General features: G+C 42.9%; 1 protein-coding gene across 1 annotated transcript in view; it reads right to left on the minus strand.

Moving 5' to 3' along the window:
• Positions 1 to 785: 785 nt before the first annotated feature.
• prex1 (phosphatidylinositol-3,4,5-trisphosphate-dependent Rac exchange factor 1) overlaps positions 786 to 12,260 on the minus strand; it is a 106,069-nt gene continuing 94,594 nt past the window's right edge. Inside the window, exons 32-40 of the mRNA XM_080469832.1 lie at positions 11,766 to 11,983; positions 11,180 to 11,282; positions 8,202 to 8,345; positions 7,482 to 7,596; positions 5,709 to 5,775; positions 4,151 to 4,326; positions 3,838 to 3,940; positions 3,023 to 3,090; positions 786 to 2,918 (exon numbers count right to left, since the gene is read on the minus strand). Coding sequence (XP_080325958.1) covers positions 2,876 to 2,918; positions 3,023 to 3,090; positions 3,838 to 3,940; positions 4,151 to 4,326; positions 5,709 to 5,775; positions 7,482 to 7,596; positions 8,202 to 8,345; positions 11,180 to 11,282; positions 11,766 to 11,983 — 1,037 coding nt within the window. The 3' untranslated portion in view covers positions 786 to 2,875. The remainder of the gene's footprint in view (positions 2,919 to 3,022; positions 3,091 to 3,837; positions 3,941 to 4,150; positions 4,327 to 5,708; positions 5,776 to 7,481; positions 7,597 to 8,201; positions 8,346 to 11,179; positions 11,283 to 11,765; positions 11,984 to 12,260) is intronic.

Below are 12,260 nucleotides of genomic sequence, written 5' to 3' on the forward strand. Positions count from 1 at the left end.
TCGGTTCTACACCCCCGGTATAAAATGTTGACATTCTTGAGGCTTCATAAAAAGAAAATGCAAAGAGATTCATTATTCAACAAGTAAAACAAAAGGAACGAATGTGAATTTTAGACAAAATTGCTCTTAAAGTCAAATATGCTACTATTTCCCTTGTTTTAAAGGGCTGTATTGTTTGACGTCCTGCTGTAGAGTATGAGGGCAGCCTAGAAAAAAAACACCATATCTGCAGCACTCAATATTTACAACGAGCCTCAGCCCAGCCTGTAATGAAATGTCCCCACTAGGTGGTGTAGTGAGTCATAGTCCTCTTAGCAACTACTCACCACTGTTACTACTGGACGTCAGCCGGACTGAACAATTCCGTGACTCACTGCTGCCACCCAGTGTATGGAAATGGCACAACTTAAATCTTACATAATGCACCTTTAAGCAATGCCATGAGTAACAAGGGTGAAATGAGGAAAGCACCCATCATGGATTCAGAAGTCCTGTTGTTGACTTCCAGCACCACTTAGTCACAACCTGCTGACGAATGCAGTCATCTTCTCTCTTCTATCTTCTTGACTCACTAACGGGAAACTGTGCTCACATGCAGAATATCAGAGGCAACACAAGCATGGATAGGGCATACTGTAAAGTAGATAAAGCGTGACATTAATCCTGAATCCCACAGTGAAGGTTTTTTTTTTGCATTGTTTTTGTTTTGTTTTTAATCTCGGGACATGATGTCTTCTGATAGCTCAGTACACGCCAGCAATGCTTCACTGAAAAACAAATGTCATACTGAGAACATTTTATTTCCTAACTTGTTAAGATTCCATTTACAATAATTTTAGAAAGATTCGACAACAAAAAAGATCCTTTGTACAGTTATTTTCAAGCAAGGTAATAGATATGTACAGTAATGAAACATTAGAATAATGTCAATAGATGTGTCGTCAGTGACGCGATCGTCCGGTTACACCAACATGCTGCAGTCATTAGCTGATCTGCACTGGTAACACACACACTCACGGCGCATAATGCTGCAGGAGGAGGTTGAACTATTTAACAAATGTGTTTGAGGAAACGCTGATGATGCAAAACAACCCTTTTGTGTCAAATTTGCAGTGGTCATGCGATTGCTGAGGGGACGTGCTGGGTTTTCCAACATGCTCATCTGGATCCGGACTGCTTTTAAATAAATAAAAAAGAGTGATAAGAGCGATCTGCTTAATGAATGCAGCATTCTTGAACTATTTTAACAGATGAAAAACAATTTTGTCAGTGAGGTTACGCTCAGAAAAACAGAGAAGCAGCTTCTCTTAAAATACACCAATACAAAATGTTTTATATACTATATTATATCCATAAAAATAATCCAATTTAATTTATAGCATTACTCTGCTGCCACGATACATAGTCCTATCTGTTTCCACTGACACTGTTAAAGTCTGTATGTACAAGAGAATAAAATCCCAGTAAACTAACGTCACTGTTTCAGTCGTCAAACAATCCCTTTGCTTACAGTACTGTTTGTTTTCTTTGCTAACACTGAATGGACCAATCTTTGTGCTCATTTTGAATAGAAACAAGTAAAAACAACATCTCCCAAACAACATAAAAGCCAATTTAAAAATCAAATGATGTCTTAGTTACAGAAAGTCCTCCAAACTAGTACATTTGAATTAATATATTAATGATTTAACAGTGATTCAACACGAGGACCCGGTGACGTAGCGTGTATGGTTTAGCTTTTGCTTCCTTTGTCCTGATTCTGATTAGCGAGCTTCCGATCTCCCGTCCCTTGTACTCCCTGAAGTTTAATGCAACACTTCCTGACGAATCCCATACACATAAATAAAACAAAACACACGAGCAGTTATCTAAAAGAAAGAAAGACATGCCATTGGTCCTTTAAATACTGTTCAATACGGAGGCTGGAATGCTTTTAGAATCTTTAATACCTGATATAGTATAAGTAAGCGGTAAAAACGCTCCTTCTGGACGCAATAAATAACTATCCTTCATATAGTGCAGTAATACAGTACTCACACTAAACCTACAGTAATTGCACAGTTACCACATGCAACGGGCCGATGAAGAAAACAGCCCTCCACCCCGCCATCTTTTAACATGTCCCTCCAGCCCTACTTCCATCTGTCTGTCTCATCTTTGACTTCCTGCTTCTACCCAGCCAGCTATCATACACCAATACCAGGGATTTTCAAGTACTTCACTTCACTTGGGGTCCCAACACTGTGCCCTGGGGAACGCCAGCCCCAACCTGGAGTTTGCAGTCCAGGGCAAAATGGATAACATCTAGGATGACTGTTAGGTACAGGTAGTTTGGTTAATCCAGTTAATTTCTTTAAAGAGGCCTCCTCTTTTCTTTTTTCGTCTTTTTTTTTGTTGTTTTGAAGACTTTGCACCAGATGTGAAGTTATCAATGTCAGCTCTGTGGGTCGAGGCAGCCAACACAGTGAAACTCTTCTCTCTCATCACTGTAGGTGCTCCGTCTTTGCCGAGAAAGTCCTGTGTGGCTCCTACATGGTACTGGAGCTCTAGTGGTATCCATGCTGGAATGATCCCTGTGTGAGCGGGGCAGTGTGTGTGTGTGTGTGTGTGTGTGTGTGTGTGTGTGTGTGTGTGTGTGTGTGTGTGTGTGTGTGTGTGTGTGTGTGTGTGTGTGTGTGTGTGTGTGTGTGTGTGTGTGTGTGTGTGTGTGTGTGTGTGTGTGTGTGTGTGTGTGTGTGTGTTGGGGGGTGGGGGTGGTGGTCTTTCAATTGGCAGTGTCTGCTGGAAGGAATGAGATGAGCCTCTTTGTCGCCGTGTCTCATTAGATCTTCCACTTCACCCTCGGTGCAACGAGCGGTCTGAAGTGATGGGATTCTCACAGTTCTCCATCTGAGGGTGGCAAACACAGCTTGAAGAGCCTGTTGAGAGAAAAGCACTTTAAATGGCCAGAATCCAGCTTGTTTATGACGACACGTGCCTATGACACCGGGGGCAGTGTTTGGAGAGGGTTCTGAGAGCGTACCTCGGGGCTGATGGCGGCATCTGGTCCATTACCTTGAGATTTTTAGCAGAGAGATCAACTCTCGCTCCCTGATAGAAGAGAACAGACAAGCAATGAAAACAATAAGTGAGCGTGCAAAAGCAGCTGTGTGCAGAGAAACTATTAATGACAATACGTTCTTGTATGGTGGAAAGAATCTGGCACGATGCAGAAACTGCAGTTTGATAATTCAATATATATTGCGAAGCTGTCGGGAGACAACATATTACTTTGTGTATTTTAGTAGAAATTCCCCTGTCACATTCTAACTTTTCGATTTCATTACGAACAATAGGTTCAATACTGCAAATTAAGCATTTCCTTTCTCAGTGTGCAACCGTAAAGTGTATTATCGAGTGTGTGAAAAGGCATTGATACGCAAAAATACTTTACAATATGTCACAACCAATCAGTAGCAACACTGTAAAATCCAATCACTGTTCAATCGGGTGGAATGAAGCTGAAAGCCAAAAGGGCTGAAAAATATTGGCAATAGAAATGTATTCTCATAAGGTTTAGCTGAATGTTTTTCAGTTGCAGGTCCTGAACTATGGAAAAGTGTCTGGTATCATTGTGTGAAATGTCCTTCTGGTGGATCAGAGCATAACAATAACAGTAATAACATCACTCATCCACCTGGAGAAATTACCATTCAGTGAACCTTTACCATCACAGAAGATGTCTTGTTCAACAAGCTATTCTATGCAGTGTTTGCATGTTCAACAGCTTACTGAGGGCGTATGCTGCCATCAGGATTCATGAGTTCATGCAGAGATCCAGTGTGTTTTGGGGTTTACCTGTTTCCGCATGATGTCCATGGTCTGCATGATGCAGCGCGGCATGAGGCCGTGGTTGCGGGTGAGGATCATGGACTGCTCCAGTGTCACACTCAGGGTACATCTGTGGAGAACACAAAGACCCAAAGTGAGCGCTGTGTCCCTTTTTAATAAACTAATGGGGCTGTCAGTAGTGGGCAGGACACCTGGAGCTGAAAATAAGTGAGGTGAGGACAGGACCCCCCCCCCCCCCCCACCCCGAGTTCAGCACAGTGTTAATCTTTACTCCGCTGACTGTCCAGCGATACGACCCGAAGCGGTGTAGCAGACTGACCTCTGCATGCCGGTGCCACACATGGTGATGTGGCAGGCTCCCAGGCGGTTGCACAGCTCGGAGGACACGCACAACACGCTCACGCCCGACGGGTGACCCTGCGGGTTCGGGCGCACGTTGACGTAGGACTGCATCAGTCGGCAGAGGTCGTCCAGTGTGTTGAGGGGTCGCAGGAGCTGTGGAGGGGAAACAGCAGAACGTAATGTGGGGCCAGCAAAGTCAAACGGGACGAGGAGTTTCAATAACAGATCACAAGACGCCATCTTAGCAAGCTATTTAGTCTGAAATTTGTTCCATGTGCTTCTTGCAGGTGGATTTAGGCTGATAATCTGAGGCCCCGTTCACACGACAACATTTTCAAGCGCGTTTTTGGTGTCACCTTACAGACAACCATTGCTCGGAGCCACTGAAAACGCAAGTTTTTGAAACGGTTCCCAAGGTGGAACTTTTCAAAAATGCTCCAACTCTGTCTTTGTGGAACCGTGCGAAAAAGCATCTTTTTGAAAATGCAGAAACGCTGCTACTGGGCATGCGAACTGTGGCTGTAGTAAATAGTTCCTCTGCACATGCACGAGTTGATGGACAATAACAACAACGTTTCCTCAGTGTAATGAGTGTCATGACTCATGTATACTCCCATGTGTACTCCCATTACTAATTCATTACAAAAACAGACAACAGTACCCACTCGTGGTCCTGCATGAAAACTAAATTGTTTTCATCATTTCCGTGTAAATGGACATTGTTTTCAAAACGTTGCCATGTTGTCATGTAAATGGGTTCTGACGTAATTCTATCCACCTGACAAATGCAAAGATATGAGAAAGGTCCTTTGTAGACTTAAAACATTTCGCCAGTCAACACTGGGTAAAGTGGAGTAAATCACTTGTAAGATGGAGCGTTTTTCTACAGCAGTGGTTCCCAACCTCAGATCTCTGTGGACCCTCTCTTACCTCTGATGTGCCATAACACTGCGAGACCACCCCCACCATCACACAAAAGCAGAAGCATTCAAATAAATGCCATCAGTGATCTTTAACGATGTTAAAAATTGTCTTGTCTAAAAAACTGGTGTTGAAACTTCAGATTTTTGCTGCCCACCACTCAGACATGCCCGAGGTCCAGGTTGGAAGCCACTGCTCTAGAGTAAATTCAGACAAAACCAAAATATCACAACAAAAGGCTTTTCGGTTTCACTTGAACAACAGTGAGAATCATCTATTGAGTTTTAATCTCTGGCGTCTACTCCAGCTACAGTCAGTCTGGGACACGGGGACTCAGTGGACAATGTTGACGTGTCGAGGTTAGTCAGAGTTAATATGGGAGGGAGGGGGTCTTGGACATCTAGTCTGGGAGGGGAAGAGGGTTTCCAGTGGAGGGAAAGATACACCAGTTCATCTTACTTTGGAAATGCTTGGTTGAAGATCTCTAACTTCAAGGCCCAGTATCTGCGCTTGCATTTATATTCAGTCACAACATGATATAAAACTTAAGTCACAAGAACACAGAGTACATGGAACAGACTGCAGTGAATACAGAGGAATAGGTGCATGTTTACCTGGTCGATTTTCATCGCTGTGGTGTTCGAGTCAGTCGGGAGATTAGACTTCTCCAAATAGAAAGCCCTGGTGGGACAAAAGCATTTCTATTTCAGGGTCCTAAACTCTTCTCGGGGCTTGAAAATTTACAAGTCCTCTGAGTCACTTTGCCCGAGAGCTGAGTCATCAAGCATCTACAGTACATGCATCTCCTACAGTGCACATTTCATCTTTCACTGCCGGTGCCCGAGGCATTTCCTGGAAATCTACACATCCAATGCAAAGGTTAAAAAGTTACTGAAAGACAATGACATATAAAGATTAAAAAACTGAAGACAGAAAGTTTTAATAAACATGTTTTATGATTGAGAAGTATACTGAGTCATATACTCTAAACTTAAAAGGTGATTGAGTGTTATTTTACTGTTCGGCCTTTCTCTGTGTTTCCAGCTTTAACATGTATACACTGATATTTAGGTCCAGTTTACAAATACTCATTTCAAGTGAAAACGCCTGGTTTTCGTGTTTTTGTTTGAGAAAAGTTTTGCGTTTACGTGGCAACGTTTTGAAAATGATGTCTGTTGATATGGAAACGACAGAAACACCACAAACAATTAGGGTTGAACGGATGAATGCCATTTAGCCTAATTCATACTCTATAAGTAAACGATACGCTGGTGTGTGAGCTCCCAATCTCTTTAGCATGCTGCACTGCTCAGAGCAGTTAAACTAATGAGCAACATCGGGCGAACTCTGCTGGTCCAAACGTCTCTGGTGATGAAGTTGTTAGTGTTGTTGGAACTATCTTTACCCTCCGCTTGATATTTTGTCAGAACATAATTTGCAGTCTGCCTTATGTTTTCTCATATTAAAGAATCGCTTGGGCTCTCTTGCCTACCTTCTGGTGATGTTGCTGGCGCACGGCGTAACCTAATATTTCCCGGTTGTAGCGGAGAGTTTTGTCACGATATTACATTAACAATGGCGAGTACACAGACATCCATATGGACAGATGACGAAGATGGATTGTTATTACGGTGACTGCCAATCCCAGAAGAATATGGACTGGGAGTCACGACACTCTGGAGGCAAACATTACTGTTGTTGTCGCGCACGTGCAGAAGAATTATTTATTATGGCAGTGGTGTGCTTGCGCAGTGTTTCCGCCGTCTACACGGAGCCAGAGCATTTTTTTAAAATTGCGATTTCAGTGACTCCCAGCACCATTGTCTTGTAAACAGACAACCAAAACACAAGTAAAGTTTTGCGTTTTCACTAGAACAAGTTATTGTGTAAACAGGACCTCACTATGGAATATTCTATTGTATATTCCATTCTGTAATTTGCTTTTATTCATTATTCTTTTATCATTTTTAATCCTATATTCTGGAACCTACTACTATTCCGTGTTTGAGCTGCGTGTAAAGAATTTCACCTCAGGGGTTAATAAATTATGTCAATTCTCTGTAAATCTGTATTTACAACAAAGTATTGTCCAGAAGTTATTATTTATGTTGTATGCTCATGTAAGAACATTACTATCTTGCTTTCCTAAATGAACAAGCCAACAAAAGCCTGTTAGGTGATGTGGGGTTCAGTGAATATATGATTCAGCCCTCACCTTGAACAACCACAGAACCCAACTGTGTTAGAAAAAAAAAGTATAAAAAGCGAAGCGCTGCTTCTGCTTGCTTATGCAACATTGCAGGGTGAACTCTTGCTTTAAGGTGAAACATATCCCGGGTGCTAGAGGAGCCAGCGTGGAGCTGTGATGCAGTGTTAGCACAACTTACCTGAGTCTGCGGTAGTAGGCCTTGACCTTCTCCAGGGAGACGGCGTTGGTGCGCTGCTGGAACTCCTCCATGGCCAAGTAGTCCTGCTGGGACACTCCCTCCGGACGCTCCAGAGCTGGAAGAGGCAGGGGGGGTTGATCAACACACATGGGAGATGGCTCATATGAACAGCTCACATCATCAATATGTCTACTACGTACATATACCCAAATATAATGCTGTCAAATGCGGCTTAAAAGAAAATGTGGTGGACGTCTCTCATGCACACACTTCTTCAACATCACCGCCTGCAGGTAAAGCGCTGTTCCAGTAGAGGGCGACATTCACCCAGTAATCTGCTCATCAGACTTTTTTTTTTTTTTAAACTTTGGATCAGATTAGAAGAGCACTCACTTGAGTGTGGTATATTAATTAATGTCAGACTGATACAGGAAATGCATAATGTCCAACAAACATGTGAAGCCAGCAGAGCTGAAGAGGAACATGGCGGCAGAAAGTGTAAAGACAAAGTGCTTTTAAAATGGTCAGTAAAAGACTTCAGTCAAACTTAACAAAGAAGCATAAAGGTACTAGATCAGAGGTGTCAAACACATTTTTTGTTTGAGTTCCAGATACAGACAATCTCATCTTTTCCTCTCTCACTTCACTGCTGTGGCTTGAGGACAATTTTTTATTTTGCAACCAGCTTTACATCCTGGACTTCTCCCCCTCCATCCTTACCCCTGGTGAAGAGGACGGTGTGCAGCTTGAGGCTGCCTCCGTTCTGCAGCCGACTGGGCAGCTCGCTGAAGTGACAACTGTCCAGGTACAGGGTGACCCTCAGGGCCTGTCGGCTGCCCTCCACCTGGTAACACACCGGAGAGTCTGCAGCACACAAACACAGAGCAGACACACATTAACAAATCTGAAATACCTGAGCCACTCAAACAATGCAAACAGGAGAACTGTGACAGGCTGGAAACATCTCTCATTTTCATTTCAGAAAACTCCAAGTGTGATTTTAGGAATGTAAATATTATGACTTTGATCACTTTGTGTTCTACACAATAAACTGCTCCGAAACTACAAATAAACTAACAAGGAGTAACTCTGTGATGCACTTCCAGTTCCTGGTAATTATTACACTGTGAAGGCACACTGACATTTTTTATTTAATATTTATAGTAAATACAAGCTGCTTAAGCAGATGGCCTCCAGTCATTTCACACAGGGTGATCCATTGTCTGCACAAAATTAGATTTTCTATTTTGAAGACTTTGAAAATGAATTAAGAGTCGTGAGTTACTTCCAATAACAGTCTGACCACTGTGTTATTAAGAGTGGAGCTCCTTCCCCATACGGTGTTGAACTAAAGCTTGATTTATAATTGTAAATGTCATCAAGAGTTTAAATCTCACATTAATACTGATGAAATATGAATAAGATTTATTGTATAAAATGTGTATTGCACAATTTACAATAAAAAGACAAATTAAAGGTATTTTTTATCATTTGTTGTAATGAAATAAGTACGTTTTGGACGCTTGTGTCAATGTTTGATATCTTCCCGCAGCTGAACCTGTCATAAATATATGATGAATTCCGAGCAGCCTCTTCATCGAATGCCACAAACAAAGCGTGACTAGCAATAACTCATAAATCTAACATTTAGAAGCAGTGACACATGAGCGCTTCTCAGAAAATGGAAACGATGACCTTTCCTGTGCGACCTCCAGGGTCACTGCTCTTTCCTGTAGAACCCATCAAGCCGTCATCCTGTAGAAATTGGCTGTGATGCTCCAGGCTGAACTCCAGAGGCTTCGTACTCCGCAGTGCTGACATGTCTGTGCTTTACCTACAGTTCCTGCTATTAGCAAATCAATACGGGGTCTGACGCCACGAACCATCAACCTGCAGTGCAGCAGTCTGAGCTGATGTGCAACTTCAGCATAGATGAGTTTTTACGTCAATGTGGTGGTTATGAAGCCTCTCTGCAGCCACACTGAACAGATTTAGGCGCCTTTTGAAGAACCAATAGCGGCTTGTGTTTGTGTACGCGCGTGCACGCAAAATTCTGTCTGCGGCAAAGCATTAACCCAGAAAAGCAAATTCCTGCCTTGCACATGGCTTTGCCTCCTAAAATGAGAAGAGCGTGTTGTGCTTTTCCTTTGAGCTGCAATCTCTGCTGACCATATTGAGCCTGCAGAAAGGACGACCGAGTCCAGATGCAGGCCTCTTTTGTATCTGCTGGCTTTTAGAATCTTCCGGTAACCCAGAGTACTTTCAATGAACGCAGATAGCGAGGTTATTAAGAAGCACAAATGTGCCCAGGTCGTAAAGTTGGTGTACACGTGTATATAAAGAAGCTCACAAGGGCCTTCTGACCAACCCGAGTCCATCAGGAGAAACCACACCACTGTGCTACACTGTTTACTCTGAAGGTAATGTCCTGGCCTCGAGTGGTTCAGCAATATACAGCCACACACAAAAAGTACTTTTTATGCTCTGAAATAGTACTAAGATTAATAATGCATCTTGTTCGAGAAGCAGGTGGAGATGGGGGAAGGCAGAAAAACTCAAAAATAGAAAAGGTTTCCTCCATAAACAGTAGTTAGTAATTTGTGCACATCAGTGTTTTTTAGTTATAGTCGTCATTTGCCAGTTCATCATCATTTTATTTAATCTATTAACTAAATTTTTTTTTATCAGTTTCATTTACAGAACAATACTTGCATCGTTTCAGAAAGGTTTTGCGTTTACAATGTAACTGCATGAAATGCTGAAAACAATGTAGTTTTCATGTAAAGCCACTAGTAGGAGGTGTTGTTTGTTTTTGTAATGAAACGACACATATGAGACAACAATACGCTATAAACATTAACGATGATGAGAACGCGGACATTCGTATGGACAGACGATGAAGTTGGATTTCTATTCCGGGTGACTCTCAACTATAAAACGACCAATTCCCAGGAGAACATGGACTGGGAGTCATGAGACTCTGGAGGCAAATGTTGTGATTGTCGATCTACTCGCACATGTGCAGAAGAACTATTCACTACCGGCGTTTTCTCTGAAGGTTTTTGAGAGCGTTTGGTTTTATCACAGCACCAACTCCAATAGCAAAAAAACCCCAACACAATTCAATATAGAATATCAGGGTAAAATGATGCAGGTTAAACATGTAATTGGCGACTCAGTAAAATAAGAACCTTCAACAAACTTATTATTGACATATTATGACTCTTTTTTTTAGGTCACCTTGAGCTTTTAGCATTATTTTAAAGAGGACACATACAAATGTATCTATTATTTCTGTCTGGATGATTTTACACATCACATTTCAACAACATGTGTCGTGATATGTGTCCTTTCCTGGGCACTGCTGAAGTTTAAATAAAGCCCTTCACACTGTCAGGAGGGACCGGGTTATCTGTAATGAAAGGACAACTTGGACTTGAAGAGCCTTTATGTCCTGCCCTTGTTTCACATGATTTATGGAGCCATTACACTGCTGTTTCTCTGATCCCTATTCAGTCGCCCTCCACCGACAGGAAAATGAAATCTGCCGGATGAAAAATGGCAATTTCACCCGTACCAAGTGACCATGAATCCACATAAAAGAACATTATTCAGAGTTGGTGAAAACCATACAGCTGCTCATTAGCAGCGCAGCCGTTTGAATGGGGAGTCCGTCTTTGTTGGGGGGAGTTTCTTACTTGCTACGAGACACTCGTCCTCCAGTTGCCTGAAGAACACAGTGACTTTGTCCAAATCCAACAGGGCTGCCTTGGTGTCCTCCAGCATGGTGCGCTCCTCTTTCTGCCAGACGAGAGAAAGAAAGCTCAGAAGTGGCAGCAGGAAGAGAGTTGGCACAGTCCTGGAGACAGCTGCATGGTTAGAAAGCTGTAAAAGCACGCAGCATTCCCAATCAGGAAGACAATATGAAACATGCACCACCCTTTAGTATTTCTTTGAACTTGCATCTGTAGGTTTTTAATGGGATATAAATAGTTTCATCTTTCAAATAATAGTGTTGTGCATTTACTAAAAATCAGTACTTGATTACGGTTACAGGTCCTTTCTTGAAAAAGTAGTGAAGTTACCTTACTTCGGACTAAAAGTAAAAAGTAGCCACAGACTTCAGAAAGTTTTTTGCTTCCAGCAGTGGACAGTACGTCTTGCCAACTGTCATTCATGCATAATGCTCATATTTAAATGGTGTCTTGACAAATTGGTACATCGATCCATCATCTGTCTTATTAGCTCAGCAGAAACTGATGCGGGGACACAATCTGCTCTCACCACGTGTGGCGCTAAGGTGGACTGGAAGTGCAGTAAGACCCCAATGACAGATATCTGCTCCAGCCACTTTCGGCTGGTCTCCTTGCTGTCCTCCTGGTACTCGCCGGCATTGTTGAACCGCGACCGCAGAGCCGTCAGCAGCTGCTCGGCCAGCGTGCAGAGGGCGCCTGTGGCCGCCTGGCAGAAGATCACGTCCCGTCGCAGCTGTAGAGACGTGTCTGGTGGCGGAGGAGAGTAAAGCAAAAATGACCACGTCAGACAGAGACGTTGAAGTGGGGGGGGGGGGGGGGGGGGGGATAAAAGCAGCCAGATGAAAACCAAAGGGGAAGAGACAAAGATGTATGACAGGAAGAGGTGAGCAGGTCACAGTGCATTAGAAGGAGAGGCAGCCAATCCTCCTCCTGTAACCTTCCTCATCATGTCCTGAACTTGCACTGATGCATATACTTTATTCCATTAGCTCAAATCTCCCCGAGAGGATGCCTCCCACTAACC

The sequence above is a fragment of the Lipophrys pholis genome (assembly GCF_963383615.2).
Source record: "Lipophrys pholis genome assembly, chromosome: 8".
Taxonomy (NCBI): domain Eukaryota; kingdom Metazoa; phylum Chordata; class Actinopteri; order Blenniiformes; family Blenniidae; genus Lipophrys; species Lipophrys pholis.